General features: G+C 43.5%; 1 protein-coding gene across 2 annotated transcripts in view; it reads right to left on the bottom strand.

The window, feature by feature from the left end:
• Positions 1 to 8,802: 8,802 nt before the first annotated feature.
• Positions 8,803 to 18,620, bottom strand: part of LOC127106313 (uncharacterized) — a 69,969-nt gene continuing 60,151 nt past the window's right edge. The window contains exons 1-2 of one of the 2 annotated variants that reach the window (XM_051043625.1): positions 13,068 to 13,255; positions 8,803 to 10,642 (exon numbers count right to left, since the gene is read on the bottom strand). In XM_051043625.1, coding sequence (XP_050899582.1) covers positions 8,896 to 10,596 — 1,701 coding nt within the window. In that variant the 5' untranslated portion in view covers positions 10,597 to 10,642; positions 13,068 to 13,255 and the 3' untranslated portion in view covers positions 8,803 to 8,895. Of the gene's footprint in view, positions 10,643 to 13,067; positions 13,256 to 18,620 lie in introns of those variants that run through there. The other variant, XM_051043626.1, reaches the window with a different exon arrangement.

Genomic DNA, 18,620 nt, shown 5'->3' with positions numbered 1-18,620 from the left:
GAATCGGCTCAGCTGGGGATGCAGAAACCCGTCCGCCACGGGAATTTGTTCAATCCTCCGGTAAGATGAACACTGTTGGAGATATATTTCTTTGGAAAAGACCCGCTCCACTCGGGGGTAGCAACCTTCAGACCCGACTGCTGAGGAAACACCATTATAAACCTGCCAGGTATATAACCACACTGACTCGGCTGGGGAGCTAGTCCTACGATTCTGCTTGGGGACTTAGCTGGGAAATAAGAATTCCCGGACTCATCCGGACCTTTTCTGCTCCATCATCTTGTATTTCAAATCGCCCTGCGCTCGACGAGAGACGTACTCCTGGGAATTATACAGAAATTTCAATTTTCGACTTTGAAGAGTCTTCTTGATTAATTCCAAAGGTCGTCGGACGTCTCAACGTCTTCTCTCCACCGTTCCTCCTTCGTCCCTGATCGAACTCTGCGGGGAACTACAAACTTTCATGTCTTCCGACTTTGAAGAGTCTTCTTGATTATCATCAAGGATCGTCGTACGTCTCAACGTCTTCGTCATTTTTTCATATTCATTTGTTCCTGAGCGAACTCTCTGGGGATTTATTACAAAGCTTCCGCCTCACAACCTGCAAGTGAGTGACGAATACCTAACAGTTCCTGCAAAAAGATCGTCAGATAAAAACGTGCCCCAGGTGTGTCAAGATTTCAACACTTGGGTCACTCAACCTTCCACATAAGATTTCAAGCTTTCAATCTTATAAACATGCATTGGAAGGAACCCGTATGTCTTAAAATGTAAGATTCTTTATCAAAAATATCTGGATGTTTTTGCAATCAAAGCGGTAATGAAAAACAAAAACAAAAAATTTTGACTGAATATGCATTTTATTGATTGGAAAAGTGTGGCTCAAATTGAGCAATACAAAAGGAAGCAATTCCTGAAAAGAGGTAATTGCGCTCAAAAGGAAAAATCTATCCTAATGGCAATGTGAAACCCGTGATCTCATCAAGTTCCAACTCGGTTACACCCCCTATATCCTCAGACTCTCCATGCTTTCTGCCTTCTGAACAAGACAACTCTGACTGATCCCTACCGGGTATTATCCATGATGCCTTAACCAAAGCGCAAACGATCATGCTAGACGCAGTTGTTCGTTTCAATCCCTCTTTTGCCTGGACGCCCTTTCGGGTTTTCAGTCCACCAGGATACCCATTTTTGCCCAAGTCGCCTTCTCAGGTTTTCGACTTGCCGGGTGTACATTTTCATTTTTATCCCTAATTTTTGCCCGAACCTCTTTTTGTTTTTGGTTCGCCGGGATGCCCTTTTGCCTGGACTATTTTGTTCTTTTCGTCCAGCGGGTCAATTTATACGAAGTATTTTTTAACTGCGTCCGCATTCACAGGGGATGGAAAATCTTCGCCATCCATGGTCGTTAACAATAAGGCTCCGCCAGAGAAGACCTTCTTGACCACGAATGGACCTTCATAATTCGGCGTCCATTTGCCCCTTCGATCGTTTTGAGGAGGAAGGATCCTTTTCAGCACCATATCACCCACGTGATACACCCGAGGTCGCACCTTCTTGTCAAAAGCACGCTTCATCCTCTGCTGGTACAACTGCCCATGACAGATGGCTGCTAGCCTCTTTTCCTCTATCAGGCTCAACTCTTCGTACCGGGTCCTTACCCATTCAGCCTCTTGCAATTTTACGTCCATCAGGACTCTCAAAGAGGGAATCTGAACCTCGACAGGTAGTACAGCCTCCATCCCATATACCAACGAGAACGGAGTTGCCCCAGTAGATGTGCGTACCGACGTTCGATACCCATGCAATGCAAACGGCAACATCTCATGCCAATCTTTGTAGGTTACCACCATTTTCTGCACAATCTTCTTTATATTCTTGTTGGCTGCCTCAACCGCCCCATTCATCTTCGGACGATAGGGAGAAGAATTGTGATGCTCGATCTTGAATTCCCGACACAACTCTGCCATCATCTTATTATTCAAATTAGAACCATTATCAGTAATGATTCTCTCGGGAACCCCATATCGGCAAATGATGTCTCTCTTGAGAAATCTGGCCACGACCTGCTTCGTCACATTCGTATAAGAGGCTGCTTCTACCCACTTGGTGAAGTAATCAATAGCCACTAATATGAATCTGTGCCCATTCGAAGCTGTAGGCTCTATCTTTCCAATCATATCAATGCCCCACATAGCAAACGGCCATGGAGACGACATTAAGCTAAAGGATTTGGAGGTACGTGCACCTTGTCAGCATAAATCTGGCATTTATGACACTTCCGCACGAAATTAAAACATTGGGCCTCCATAGTCATCCAGTAATAACCTGCTCTCAGCAGCTTCTTCACCATCGCATTCCCACTGGCATGGGTACCGAACGATCCCTCATGAACCTCTTTCATTAATTGGCTTGCCTCTGCATCATCAACACATCTGAGCAAGACCCAATCAAAATTCCGCTTATACAAAACCCCATCCTTATTCAGGTAGAACACCATGGCTAACCTCCGCAGAGTCTTTCTATCTTTCTTCGATGCTCCCTCAGGATACTCTTGAGTCTCTAGATAGCTTGATATCATAATACCACGGCTTCTCATCATCAGAGGCCGTATCAACAGCAAACACATAAGCCGGTCTATCCAGACGTCCCACTTCAACATGGGGGAACTGATTCCACCTCTGCACCTTAATCAAGGCAGCCAGAGTAGCCAAAGCATCTGCCAAAGGATTCTCCTCTCTGGGCACATGATGCATCTTCACCTTGGTGAAAAACGTCAACAATCTCCTCGTATAATCTCGATACGGAACCAAATGAGATTGATGCGTATACCATTTTCCGTTAACCTGATTTATCACCAGAGCTGAATCTCCATATATAACAAGATTCTTGATCCTCAAATCAATCGCCTCTTCAATACCCAAGATACAAGCTTCATATTCAGCCACGTTGTTGGTGCACTCAAATGTTAGCCGGGCAGCAAAAGGAATATGGGATCCTTTCGGCGTAACCAAAACAGCACCAACACCGCTTCCGTTCACGTTAACGGCCCCATCAAACATCAGAATCCATTCGGATTCAGGGTCAGGCCCCTCCTCCGGGATCGGTTCCTCGCAATCTTTCGATTTGAGAAACATGATGTCCTCATCAGGGAATTCAAACTTCATCGGTTGATAATCATCAATGGGTTGCTGGGCGAGGTAATCAGACAATACACTCCCCTTGATCGCTTTCTGAGAGGTGTACTGTATATCATATTCTGTCAAAATCATTTGCCACCTCGCAACCCGTCCGGTCAATGCTGGCTTCTCAAAAATGTACTTGATTGGATCCATCTTGGAAATCAATAAAGTGGTATGAACCAGCATGTACTGCCTTAGTCGGCGAGCAGCCCAGACCAAAGCACAGCAAGTTTTCTCGAGCAGTGAATATCTTGTTTCACAGTCGGTAAACTTTTTGCTAAGGTAGTATATGGCATGCTCTTTTCGACCAGACTCGTCATGCTGCCCCAATACACACCCCATAGACCCCTCGAGGACTGTCAGGTACAGAATTAACGGTCTCCCCTCCACAGGAGGCATCAGAATCGGAGGCTCCTGCAAATACTCTTTTATTTTTTCAAATGCCGCTTGGCAATCATCATTCCACCTGACCGTTTGATCTTTTCTCAACAATTTGAATATCGGTTCACACGTGGCTGTTAAGTGAGATATGAACCGTGAAATGTAGTTCAATCTACCTAAGAAACCACGAACCTCCTTCTCTGTTCTCGGTTCAGGCATTTCTTTTATTGCTTTTACTTTTGCAGGATCAACCTCGATTCCTTTCTCACTTACAATGAACCCCAGCAATTTACCGGACCGCACTCCGAACGTGCACTTGTTCGGATTCAACCTCAGTCTGAACTGTCTCAACCGGTCAAACAGCTTGGCCAGATCTACCAAATGCCCCTCTTCTGTCTGGGACTTTGCTATCATGTCATCAACATAGCATTCAATTTCATGATGAATCATATCATGAAACAAAGTCACCATGGCTCTCTGATAAGTAGCACCGGCGTTTTTGAGACCGAATGGCATTACCTTGTAACAAAAGGTGCCCCACGGTGTAATGAACGTTGTTTTCTCCATATCATCTGGCGACATTTTGATTTGATTATAGCCAGAAAAGCCATCCATGAAAGAAAACACCGAGAATTGAGCTGTATTATCTACCAACACGTCAATGTGAGGTAGCGGAAAATCATCCTTCGGACTAGCTCTGTTCAGATCTCGGTAGTCCACACACATTCTTACTTTCCCATCTTTCTTCGGGACTGGCACGATGTTCGCAACCCATGGCGGATAATTAGTGACAGCAAGGAAACCAGCATCCCACTGCTTCTGCACTTCTTCCTTAATCTTCATTGCCATATCAGGTCGAGTTCTGCGCAACTTCTGCTTTACTGGAGGACAATCTGTTCTCAACGGTAGCTTGTGCACAACGATATCGGTATCCAACCCTGGCATATCTTGATAAGACCAGGCAAAGATATCGACATACTCTTTCAATAGCACCACCAACCTGCCCTTAACACTTTCCTCCAAAGCAGCCCCGATTTTCACCTCTTTTCTAACCTCGTCGGTACCCAGATTCACAACCTCAATCTGTTCCTCATGCGGCTGAATCACCTTCTCCTCTTGTTTTAACAACCTGGCTAATTCCCCTGGCAGTTCGCAATCTTCTTCGTCTTCTTCTTCGGCAAGATAGATCGGATTGTCGAAGTCATACGAGGGTGTAACAGGATTGTTATCAATGAGGTCCGGAGAGGAATCGCATCTGCATGAATGTTGATTCATGCACTGCTTTAGAACCGGTGTGAAAAATTGAAAAAGGAAAATGAAAACATTGCCATTTTTATTTGTTTTTAATTTTTAAACTGCAAAAATAAATGAAAAACAGGGAACACCGCTTTTGACTAAAAAACATCCTTTTATTAATGATGCAAATTCTGCAAATTTAAACATGAGGTGGCCCTTACAATGGACCATTACGTGTCGGGCGATCACGTATGGTTTGCATGCAAATAAGAAAGAAAACAAGGAAAATATTACTCTTCGAGGAGAGTGACCCGGATGATTTCTTCGGCTTTCCAGTTGTGGATTTCCATCCCTGGTGCGCACGGTGTTATCCATCGGTCCATATCACAGTCGCTGTCAGCATCTTCACCCATCATGCAGATGTGGTCTGGATCTAGCATTCCAGCACTGGTGAAAGTTACAGACGTACGACCCCCTCTTCCTCGTCCCAAGCCTCGGCCCGGTTGATATCCAACCCCAAAACGGTCTTTCTTCTCAGGGACCTCCATTATCCTGCCCCGGCCTGGAGCTTCTCCGCTTTTGACCACCTCAGCAGCTTGCTTGTATGAAGCGATGGACGGTTTCTCTTCCTCTTGCTTGGCGAACAGGGCATTCTCCACCTTAACGGTTTCAAATGCCTGACTAGGCGTTTCCCATATCTCTCCATCCATCTCCACATACTTAAACGAAGACAGGTGGCTGACAAAGATGTCCTCCTCTCCGCAAACAGTAACGACTTGGCTTCCCCAGACATATTTCAGTTTCTGGTGCAAAGTCGATGTAACTGCTCCCGCAGCATGGATCCACGGCCTACCCAACAAACAACTGTAGGCTGGCTGGATGTCCATAACATAAAAGGTCGACTTAAACACTTCTGGGCCAATCTTCACTGGCAATTCCACCTCCCCAAATACGGCCCGCTTTGACCCATCAAATGCCCGCACAATCAGATCAGTCGGGGTCAAAATCAGTCCGTCACAATTCAGCTTTGCCAAGGCCTTCTTAGGCAACACATTCAAAGAGGAGCCGGTATCAACCAGCACATGCGAAAGCACGGCTCCTTTACATTCCATTGCAATGTGTAAGGCTCGGTTATGATTCCTTCCATCTACGGTCAAATCCATATCAGTAAAGCCCAACCCATGGCTAGCATGCACGTTGGATACGACCGTCTCTAACTGGTTGATTGTAATCTCTTGAGGCACATAAGCTTTCTTCAATATTTTCAACAAGGCTTCCCTATGCCCCTCTGAGCTCAGTAACAGTGAAAGAATGGAGATTTTGGACGGAGTTTGCTGCAAATGATCCACCAGCTTGTACTCTGACTTCTTGATGATCCTCAGAAACTCTTCAGCTTCATCATCAAATTTATTATCCGACCCCGCAGGCGCCGGTGTCATCACAGGGGTACTACCAATATCCACCACAGCCTTTCCCTTTGCCCTGGCTAAAGCCTCGGCCTTTTCTTTTTTCTCTTTTTCTTCCTCCCCCCTCCTCAATGCGTCGGGAGCAAACAACCTACCGCTGCGAGTGAAACCGCTGGGACCGGCCTTATCCACCTTTAGCACGGTGGTTTCACTAGCAGATTGTTCTTCCAACCTCTCACCATTACAATATACCTCTCCCCCATAATGCCATGGCACGGCATCCTCTTTGTCGTATGGAATCGGCCCAGGTACCGTGATGGTAACTGGAGCCTCCTCCACCAGGTTAGACAAATCAACCGGGTCATAGAAAATGGTTATGGTGGAGACCTCTTCCTTCTTTCCTTCAGTCCTCTCGACCACAATCTCACCACCGTCCATCAGACCCTGGACATGCTTCCTCAGAAGCTCACAACCATTCGTAGAAATAGTGCACTCAGCACACTCAAACCCACAGCCCGGGTAAACCCCATTCATCAGCAGTTGTCTTTTCAACTCAACCAAAGGCGTCTTCAACTGATCGACCTCAGACAGCCCCACTCTATCTTCCACAGAAATAGCGTTTACTCCCCTCTGACCATGCGCAGGCATGGGATTTGCATTTACGTTGGGAGAAGGCGCAAAGTTGATTGCTTTGGAATCCACTAGGTCCTGGACTACGTGCTTAAAAGCTTTGCAGTCCTCAACATTATGCCCGGGCGCACCCGAGTGGAATTCGCACTTAGCATTTTCATTGTAACTGGGCGGCCTCTGATCAGGTCTCAAAGGCGCCAGCGTCCTCAGTTGCACCAGCCCGAGATCCAGAAGCTTCTTCAACAGAAACGAATAAGTCACCGGAGGCCTGTCGAATTGTCTATCATTTGCTCTGCCCCTGACCTGGTATCCAGCCCTCTGGGGCCTCTGTTGGAACGGTTGTCTTTGTTGCTGCTGTTGTTGTTGCGGTTGTGCTGACTGAGACTCAGCAGGAATTGTTACTGCAGCATTGTGCTGGAAGTAGCGGTCCCTACTGGGTCCGCGCTGTGTATAAACTGCACTGGTGTCTCCTTCCTTCTTTCTCTGACCGTTATTACCGAATGGTTTCTTCGTTCCTGAAGAAGACGCAGATGCACCACCCTGGATTTTACCCAGCTTCAACCAACTTTCGATTCTTTCTCCTGCCACCACAATGTCAGAGAAATTGGTGACAGGGCAACCCACCATTCTTTCTGCAAACGGCCCCTGCAGGGTCCCCATGAACAAATCGGACATCTCTCTGTCCACCAGAGGAGGTTGCACCCTTGCAGCCAGTTCTCTCCACCTCTGCGCATACTCCTTGAATCCTTCGTTATGCTTTTGAGACATACCCTGCAGCTGGGTACGACTCGGAGCCATATCAGCATTAAATTGGTATTGCTTAAAGAAAGCATCTCCCAAATCTTGCCAGCTTTTGATATCGGACGATCTCAACTTGGTGTACCATTCCAAGGAGCCTCCAGACAGGCTGTCCTGGAAAAAGTACATCCACAGTTTTTGATCCGCGGTGTATGCCGAGATTTTGCGGACAAATGCCTGGAGATGAGTTTCCGGGCAAGAACTGCCATTGTATTTGTCGAACGCAGGCGCCTTGAACTTCTGAGGAATGACAATCCCCTCCACCAATCCCATGTTGGACATGTTAACCACCCCTGGCGTGGCATAACTTTCAAGCACTTTGATTTTCTCAGCCAGCAGCTGGATTTCCCGGTTCTGGGGTGGAATATTGTAAGGCATAAACGACTCATTCTGTATCGAGAATTGATCCGCCTCTCTATCCTCTTCCTGATCTTCGTCAAACCCATAAAACGGAGGCACAAAGTTGTCTTTCATATTCTGACTAGGCCCAGGTTGACCAGCAGCACCAGCATTATTCACCAGACCAACTGTTGTCCTCTTTCCACCATCACGAGATCCCTGCCCCTGGTTGGAGACTCCATCCAGGTTGACCCCACTGTTCTGAGCAGAAACCCGCTCGAGTTTCTCAACTTTATCTGCGAGAGCCTTCTGACCAATGGCAAAACCTTGCATTATATTGATCAGTTCGGTCATTTTCTCCTTCAATTCCAGCATATCAGCACTGGGAAGCTCCATGAGTCTGGGAGTGTTTCTTCTTGTGTAATATCGGTGAGGGCGAGTTGAGTGCAGGGGTACTACTCTTCGAGCGCGAGCAATGGTTCCTGTTTACAAACAAGCACGTTAGTAATAGTCACCTGCAAAATAAAACACAAGTTATCATGATTAATGCATGTATGCAGTGTCTATCCATATGAAGGACACTTTGTCTCTCGACCCTGGCATCATCGAGACAAATAATAAGCCGGCATTAACATTCTGATTAGCAGTGTTTGATTTTGTTGTGCAGATCGGAGATATGTGATTTAGCAAGAATACCCCCAACCATGTGTGTGCTTGTGTAAGTGCATACGGTAAAGCAAATAAAGCTTGAAGACCAGTCACTGAATGAAAATCGCCATCACATAACCAAAAGAGTGCACAATCAGTGCAACAGTCATACATCAACCCGATAAGGTCAGATACAATCCTCCAGAATAGGAAAGAAATACAGACAAGTGAATTCCGTCAACAAGCCTGACGGTAATCCAACACAAATGAAAGATCTAGCTAGATGAGGGTCCCACAGATGGCCCTATCTCATCTTCCATCCTCGCGAACTCTGCGGCGAACCTGAGCTCGGTATTCTCCTGCTGTAGTCTTCCAACTTCCTTCTGATGAATCTTCATCTGCCTGAAGTAGTGGTCTCTCTCTGCCATGTAATGATCTCTCTCGGCCCTGATCTTTGCCTTTTCCGCTTCCCACTCTGCAGCGAGGACTCTGGCTCTCTCATCTCTCTGATCCTTCACTATGATTTGCCTTCTCTTCTCATCTTCGATGACTTTTGACGCTCTGAACAGCTTATCCTTAGTGATATCGTGCTCCCGGTTGGATGATGCTAAAGCTTGGCTGATCTTCCCATAGTAGGCTGTATCCATCTCAAAGCGTTTGGTCTCCAAAGCATGCCGCTTATCCTGATCTTCCATCTTTGCTTTGAGCTCCTGATTAGCTCTCTGAACCCGAGCGACACTCATCTCCAATTCCGTCTTCTCTGCAAGTAGCTGATCTCGTTCCCGCTTCACCTCTAAGAACTCATCCATGCTGACAGAAGAACTTGGACCCTCAATCCTAGGACACACTGAGTCACCTCCAGGGAACGGTAGAAATGTAGACTCAATCCTCTTCCGCAACCAATCCTCAAATAGTGGAAAATACCGGCAGTTGACTTTGCCATAAGGAACCTTACCCCTCCTCTGGATATCTCGCCATTCGTCCAATACCTGCCTCAACTTGGTCTGGTTACCATCAATCGGGAAATAGAAGGACTCCTGAATCTCTCGCCCGAGAGGAGGACCCTCTATAGCAAACCCCATCTGTCTCCGGAGAAGCATCGGGTTGTAATTAATGCAACCCTGAACTCCCACCAAAGGCACATTAGGTAAACTCCCACAACTACATATGAAGTCCTGACCAGCTAAACCATTATGAGTCCAAGCAATGTCATCAGCCCGCAGACCCATTAATCGGAAGGACCACTTGACACTAGGGTCAATCTGAACAAACGCACCTCGGGAAGGCAAATACCCCATGAACCATCTAAAGAGCAACTGAGAGCAGCATCTAACCAGACCACCCCGCCTCTTCTCATTCCTGTTATGCACTGAGTAGTAGACATCTCCAATCAGGGTAGGAATAGGGTTTCTCTGCATAAACAATCTGATAGCATTATGGTCCACAATATTCTTCTGGTTAGGAAACAGAACAATCCCATAAATGCTCACAGCAATCAGAGCACAAACCGTCTTCCAGTTACCCGCAGCAGCATGTTCCTTGGCATTAGCCTCCAAGAAACTCAAATGAAATCCAGGTAACTTTCCCTTCTCCTTCCAACCTTCCTTGACCATTTCCGGACTCAAATAAAGAGCACGTGAAATCCCAAGGACGTCCGGCTCCGCCCTAGTGACATGGAAAGGAATCTGATCACGGATCTGAATACCCAGGATGCTGACATAATCCTCCATCAGAGGTCCCAACAGATAGTCTGGAAAAACGAAACACCTCAACCCAGGGTCATAGAACTGAAGAAGAGTGTGGATGGCGCTCCTGTCGCAGTCAGTGAGTCTGAAAACCATCTTCAGAATACCGCCGTATGACTCTCTAAACATTCCCACATGGTCAGGAGTAATCAATGCTATCATATCCTTGAGCACACCAATCTCTGGATCAAAGAAACTGTAAGCAATGTTGTTCTTCAAACCGGTCCTCATACTGGAGCAGAAAATCTCTCAACCAGAATCTCGATCAAAAGTGTCCCTGCATATGGGTAAACATGGGTTAGATGCAAATAATGCAAAATGCAATGATGCTGATGAATGAATGCAATGCGTTGCCATCCTCCAAGCCATCTGATTATCTGTACTGAATCTGGGCTCTGAACTGATCATAACCATCTGAGTGGACAAATAATCACCAATCTGATCCACGGGTTCCGAAATAAACGGAAGACAGATGCATCATCATCATCATCAACACCAGACCATCTCTGAGCAGACACACCATCATCTGAATCGGCCCGGGGAATCCGAAATAAACGGATCCCCACTGATACATATCTCGGCCCGGGGAATCCGAAATAAACGGATCCCCACTGATAAGTCACGGACAGCACTCCGGCGTCACAGCAATAAATAACCATAAATCCGACTTATAATTATGTCTCTGAATCACAGATCAAAAGGTCACCATCTGAAGGCTATCTGAACAAACATCTGACAGAACAACCCTCCCCTCACAGGTAGGTTCTAAACAAGCCATCCTAAGGCGGATAATAGTCTCGACAATCGGGCGGAGATACTCAATGGGTTTGCCCTTTCGGGTGTGCCATTGTAGCTCCCTTAAAATCGTCTAAACCAAAGATCCGGGAATGATCGGTCACCAGAGTCAACAACTCAAATGGAGTGACTCAAACAAAGCGGAATATCCACAGAGATGAGCACTATCAAGTGAGCCTCGTCCGGCTTGTGGCACATCACGCCGCCAGGCACATGTTGACTTAACATGAAAGAGGCAACGTGAGACCACACTAGTCCTAGGTGTATACTCGGGCCTGGGTTTTAGCCCCACTCAGAACACCCACCCCAAAGTAACAGAACCACCTGCAGAGGAAGATGGCAACGTGACAGTAATGATGCATGCACATACTTAATGCAAGTATATACACACTGGTTAGAATAATAAATGCAATAAATAACACAAACAAGCAACCTAAACTAATCCTAGAACGCTAGGAAGGACTCGCTTAGGGACGATGGACCAGCATAGGTCTACATCGCAAGTCCCCAGCAGAGTCGCCAGCTGTCGCATCCTGCGAAAAATCAACCGGCGAAGCTCGAAAAAGAAAACACACACAGAGCCGCCACTGCGCGTTATTTATCCCAAGATAGGGAAAGGAAACGCTCAGAGAAACCTGGAAAGACATGGTCTCGCGACCAAAGAGACAGGGTAAGGGAGTCGGTTACGCAAGGGGAAGGTATTAGCACCCCTCACGTCCTAGGTACTCCTAGGGATCCACGTCCTAGAATACAGAATAGGTTGCTAAACATCACACACACACACGGGGAACGCAGGTGGGGTTAAGAGAAACGGGCTCGATAAGGTATCGCACCTTATGCCTACATATCTTGTCTGGAACAAGAATCAGAGCCACTGTAGTTCGGCTTACACACGCCAAACAACACCAAAACATACAAACAAGCAAGGGTGGCAAACATGGAGCCCGACAACCACTGGATGGAATTACGTCGGCATCCGAACCAAAACTCACTCAAAAGGGCAAACTGGGAGCCCGACAGCCACTTACTGGACTTACGTCGGCATCCGAGCCAAAACACGCAGTCAGATAACAAGTAAACGCACGCAAAAAAGAAAAAGGTTGCCCGGAGTGGTCTCGCACGACCACCTGCCTACATACCTCGTCTGGAACGAGGATCAGGGCGATGTAGTTCCCCTGAAAGGGACTAAATTGCTAACCAGAAACCGGGGAAAGATACACAATTAGGGAGCTGAGACTCGAGCCTAATGTTGTCATGCATCGTTAACCCTAAGTTCGGTTTTCTATCCTACTTGCATAAACAAGCCTATCCTAACCAGGAAAGAAGCTAGCACACAAGCATACAATATACAAGCATATATCAGATGAGAACAGGCATCTCAAACAACACAAACATGTCAATCAAATGTCCACATAACACCCACTATAGCCAAACAAGGGGCTCAATCAATCGGGTTTGACTGCCTAAGCAAGTCGTCTGTACAGGCTGGTTTTGCTCTTAACCTTGCCATTACGAGGCTAAGGTGAAGCAGATGAAGAGGTGAAGTGAGGATCAGACCTCACAACTCATATCCCTAACCAGGGAGAGCTGACAAATGAGCATGGGTCCAGAATAGGGGAACCCTTCTATACTCGATGACTCTGACACAATGTGCACTGCACAGATCTTGGGCTTTTGATCTCAATGCTACAACCATGTAATGGGAGCAAGGAGAAGACTCACTGAATAGTGGGGGACAGGTTGCTTGTCCCTACCTTCCACCAATTGCCTTACTTGAAGGACTTTTCCTGCTTGGGCTTAAAAATAAACAAACACAATCATTGCCTCTTAAGGAGGACTTCAGACATTTATTTGCCCGGCCCGGTAGCAGCCGGGTCTCCAGACTACATGAAGTCAAGAAGACCTACCTCAATGCAAGTTGCTTAAGCAACGCAAAGCAAAAGTTCGCAAGGAATTGAGCAACTAAAGGTACCTGTACAAAAGTCAAACAGAATCAGCATCTACTTTCACAAACAGACAACAATATAATGATCAATTAACCAAGTACAATTATACAAATAATGAGGTGCATAGCACAAGGCTCACATGAACCAACATCCTACAAAACAAATACATTAGTCATATGTGTCAAGTAACACAATCCATAATGTGAGCAAATCTCCTTAATCATTATCTTTAACCTGAAAAGGTACAATCACACTCAAAGGTAAGTACTATGACCACTAGGACTAGCCTAGGGTCAAAAAGATGGAAAAATCCTAAAACAGCAGCCAATTCATGATGAAAACCAAGTAATATCAAATACAAAGGGATCCTAATTGGTCCCATATTCAAACTATGTTCCTATTTTAAATTATGCAACCTAGAAGGCAAATGAAGCAATGTTGAGTCTCATACAAACAACCAGCAAGATCATATCCAACCACATGTCAAAAAGGATCCAAAAAATCCACAAAAATTCTATCCTAACCAGAAGGCATTCAACAAGCCACATATTAAATTTCAAATCATTTGGACTAGTAGATCAATAGGAATTAATTAAACATGGTACAGCATGCAAAAACAACATCAAATGAAGTCAAAAATTATACACCAACTTCAATCTAATGGTAAACAGCAATGGTGCATCATAAATCAGTAGGACCAAAGCCAAAAGCTACATTAATGTGTCAGGAATTATGCTATCAATTTTCATGTCCATTGGATTAATTATGAGGATATGGCAACATAAATGCTAAAGGTTACACCAATGGAACTCTAACATGCTAGGCAGTAAGAAAAAATATGAATCAAATTGGAAATTGATTGTAAAAATCCACAAAAATTATCAGTGATAGCTAACATGTTAAACAAGCTTCATGCAAAAAATTAGGGCCATTGGCCAATGGGAAGCATGGAAAAATATTTGGGGAATTCAGCATGCCAAACTATGTCACATATATACATGTCCAACTTCAATAATTCATATATAATAGACCATAGGCTAAAAAACTCCCAAACCTATGTCAAAAAATCCAGAAGGATGTCTAGAAGTCATGTTTCAATTTTCACTTATTTTGGATATAGTATGTGGAGTATAGAATTAAAATGGTAATGTGTAGGAAAATATGTACATTAAAAACATCTCTAGGTCCAATTGGATTTTCTACCAAGCATTATTTTGTTTTTCATCTTTATAAAATAATAGGGAAAAAATTATGATTAACAAAAAAATATGGTATTTTTTGGATTATTATTGAATATCATATGAATTTTCTAAGTTTTAAAATGTTTATTTAATAATTATTTAGAATTATATTAGGTTTATTAAATTTAATTTGGTGCCAGTGGCACAATTGAAATTTTTAACGCTTGGCCTTATACGTCGCCGTTTCAATTAGGCGTGATGAGCGGTGGAGATCGCATCTGGGACGAAAAACATGAAGCGACATTGAAATGGAAACGCGATGGATCCAACGCACTCTTTTTCCAGAAAAGCAAGAATGTTCATCGTCTTCTCAAAGCGTTCTTCATCTGGAAACGCAGGTTTGAGCAAGCGTAACGGAAATGCATAAACTATGTACCGATCGGACCGATTCTCGATCGCGAGCAAGGATATGGATGCGATTTCCTCTATAGATTAACATGCAGCACGAATCGACAGCAAGAAGGAAACGCATCGAAACTTAAATTGACAATTACTCACTCAAATCGCAACGAAATTACAATCCAAAAGCTGTTATACAATCTACGAGCTACAATCTACAACACTCCTAACTCAATTTGACGAAACACAAGATTCGATTTCCAACCTTTCTTGCGATGCGATGCGGATTCGGCGCGATTGAACTTCGATCTCGCGCGAACAGATGCAGCGATTAGTTGTAGGAGGTGCGTGGAGTCTTCGATTCAGCTCGAAGTCGCTTGGATTATCAAGAATTCGTGAAGCCGGTATGGAAGAACCTTCTTTCTACGGTTGCGAAATCTTGCGTATTGAGCTTCGAATCCTGCAAACAGAAACTCCAAAACAAGTATAATTGACAAATCCACCAAGGATTCGCATCAAGCTTCAAGGATCGTCGATGAATTGGTGAAAAAGGTCCTTGACCGAGAAAAATGTGAGAGAGCTTGAGAGCTTTTTGCTTTTTTCTGTTAGATGGAAATTGAGATTGTGAAGTTTGGGATCGTGAGAGAAAATGATTAGCTGTTGTGATTTTCTGTTAGCTTCCCCAAAACGAGTGTGAAGAATTTTTTTTGGAATTGTGATTGTGAAGAAGGGGTTGTCAAAAAAAATGTGACTGTGAGAGAATCGGTTTTCCGTTATGCAGTGAAAATGTGGTTGTGTAGAAGTTTCTCAAAATTGTGATTAGCAGAAAAAGATTCTCCAAATTCTGTTAGAGTTTTGTTTTTATATGCAGTGCTTAATCTAAACTTAATTACAATTAAGCAAGAGAAATGATTAGTGGAAATTGGTTTATGTGCAATTTGGAGTTAAGCTCTTCAATGCTTAGAAGCAAATTCAGCAGAAAATTAACACTTGAAACAAGTCTAAAATATCCATTGGAAGCTAATAGCATTGGCCTTTTTTCCAAATTCTCCATATTTCCAAAATTGGACCATTTTGCCCCTCTCCTTAAATTGATTCACTTCAAAAATGGCATTTTGCATGGAGCCTTTTCCAAAAAATCCAATTATGCAACTTTGAAGTACACATTAAATGGAGTTTGTGCATATAAAGAACTTGCATTTTGGATAAACCACGTGGTAGTTATGCCCTCCTGATTACGGGTCTTTTCTGAAATTCACTGAGCCATATCTTGCAAACCGTACATTGGATTTTCAAGTTCTTGGACTTTTTGGAAAGGTGAGAACAAGATCTACATCTGTCATGTTGAACAATTTTTCATTTGAAGCTTCCTTGGACTTCTGTTTTTGAGGTCAAAAACTTTCCACTTTTGGAAACTTCAGTTACCAGTCACCTGCTATTTTTGGCAGTTTTTGTCCTGACTTGATTTTCTTCATTTTTAAGCTTTGAGATGTCATTTAACACTTGTTCCAACATGAATGAAGTGTGTCTAACTCATTTCCACCTCCAAATTCACCAGATCATGTACAGTTGACCACAGTTGACTTTTCAACTGACAGATGAATTGGGCAATGCACAGATCAATCTGAACCCCAATCTCCAACTGAAATGGCTCAATGGTGAAACCCTAGCCTCAATAATCACCATATAACCAAAGAATGAACCCCAGAATCATCAGAAACCCCATCTCCTGATCCAGCCCTGATTGGCCCAATGCAACTGATTAGGGTTGACCAGTGGTCAAAACCCTAATCTCAAGGAATCTTCTTCAATCTTCTGATGACATCCCACCATGGTGATGATGATGTATCATTCAATCAATATGAAGACCAATACCCTTGGAGAATCATAAAACCCTAATCCACAGCCCAATCCTCAGATGGCCATGATCAGTCAGTAACCTAGGCTTGCACTTTTGACTTCCTCATCTTCTGATCAAGACTTGGGAGAATGGCTTGCATAATGTAACCACATGATATGCAACATGAACTGCCTAATGTCCTAAAATGCAATGCAAATATGTTAATGCTAGTCCCAAGAGAGGAGGGCAAATTTTGAGGTGTTACATGATGTACATTTGAAATATGTGGAATGATTGTCTGTTAATATCATTGATATAATAATACAAAGTGTGATGAATTCTTTAATTGTGTTTTAATTCATTGTGCCTTATTATGATATTTCATAATGATTTGGAATTCTCACCCTTTCTGTTTGAATGTTACCTTTACATGGGTATCATGCAGATACTACAGAGTAGTATTGCTGGAGTAGGTGGACGGTAGCTCGCTCAAGAATAGCTGGAGAGTTTCCGTATTTAGTTTGAAATTAGGTAATGAGTCAATGCTCTGGTCATGTAACACTGGGTAGATTAGTGGTATTGAACTCGTACCTTATTTTGGTATGCTTTATGTCATTACTTGTTTATTTTATTTGAAGTGATTATTGAGAGATGATCATGGTATGGGACATGGATCATATTATGAAATACATGAGTATTCTTTATTTTCCGTTGCTAACGCATATTGCTTGAATATTCATGATGAGTGAAATGTGTTATTTTGAATGACCAGGTATATTGTTGGTTTTTGAAAATTTTAAGTTTCGAAAACGTCGATGTGACGCCCTTTTCTTTATATGCGTGCTTATTTACTCTGATTATATGCTAATAATTTGGGGTAGAAAAATGGGTGTTACAGTTAGCAGGTTAGATTATCGAGTTGTCATCTACTAATTGGAATTTGATCAGTAGGTCTGAGTAAGCAAGGAGGAGTTGACTTCCCATAAGCCGAGAATGGAGCGAATTGTACAGGTCGGATTCGATGACAAGGCCGGTATGCCATGTGAAGGGTCACAAGGATCGGTTACAATGTGACACATTATGGCAGGGAGTTATAATTACTGAGGAGGCAAACGTTAAATGGAAATTATAGGGGCGGCAGACGTTACTGATAGATGATTTTTAGGAAGGATATGGAGGGTCAGGAAAAAAAGGGGAGGAGGATGAAAACCTATAAATATGAGGATGTTTGGAAGATAAAAGGAGAGATAGAGAACACGAAAAACTCACATAACATGCATTTCAATCATTCATTTTAGGCTCTTCTTGACTTAGAACAAGGAAGTCAATCCTTTAGTGTTTTTAGCAAGAATAATACTTATCATTGAACATCATGGATTATTCTACTGAAACTTTCCCAAGCCACGAAACTCATTACCGACTTGATTTTGTTGCCAAAGCAACGCCTAAGCCACTAACTCAAAAGCATCAGTAATTGCATGATTGTTTCTTCCAGCCATTCTCCACATCATCAAACAAACATTAGAAGAAACAATGCATTGGCAATGTACACACATGTCGCATACTAGGGAATAATTATCATGCAAAACCCTGGCGGGACCGACCGACCAACTTTGATACCACTATGTGACATCCTAAACACCTAAACTTATAATAAGGAATTACTCGACAATTTAAGGTGTCACCAATGACAATTCTCAAATAACACATAGACAATCAGAAAACACGTTGCGGAAAAATAAACAACATACAACATTTGTCATCGCATCTCAAATTCACTTAGGGTATCATTGCAGCAGAACCATATTAATCGCAATAATATAATATTTAACTTCAATTTTCGTTTTATAAAGACTCACCCTTCATAAAATAACTTAAAAGGAAATTCCATATTCAACTCTCAACAACTTCAAAAACATCTCAACATAACAGTTGTTAAACTTCGGCAAAATAAACACATCAACATCAAACGTAATAAACGAAAGCATCCCCCCCAAGTGTTACAGAATCTGAGCATGAAGACTAATAATAAAAGCGATAACAAATAAAAATAACTCTAAAAGTTATTTCTTACTCACAACAATAACTTTACTC

Source organism: Lathyrus oleraceus, chromosome 7 (genome assembly GCF_024323335.1).
Source record: "Lathyrus oleraceus cultivar Zhongwan6 chromosome 7, CAAS_Psat_ZW6_1.0, whole genome shotgun sequence".
In the NCBI taxonomy this organism is placed as follows: domain Eukaryota; kingdom Viridiplantae; phylum Streptophyta; class Magnoliopsida; order Fabales; family Fabaceae; genus Lathyrus; species Lathyrus oleraceus.
Note: the sequence above shows the minus strand (reverse complement) of the source record. Positions and strands in the feature narration are given on the sequence as shown.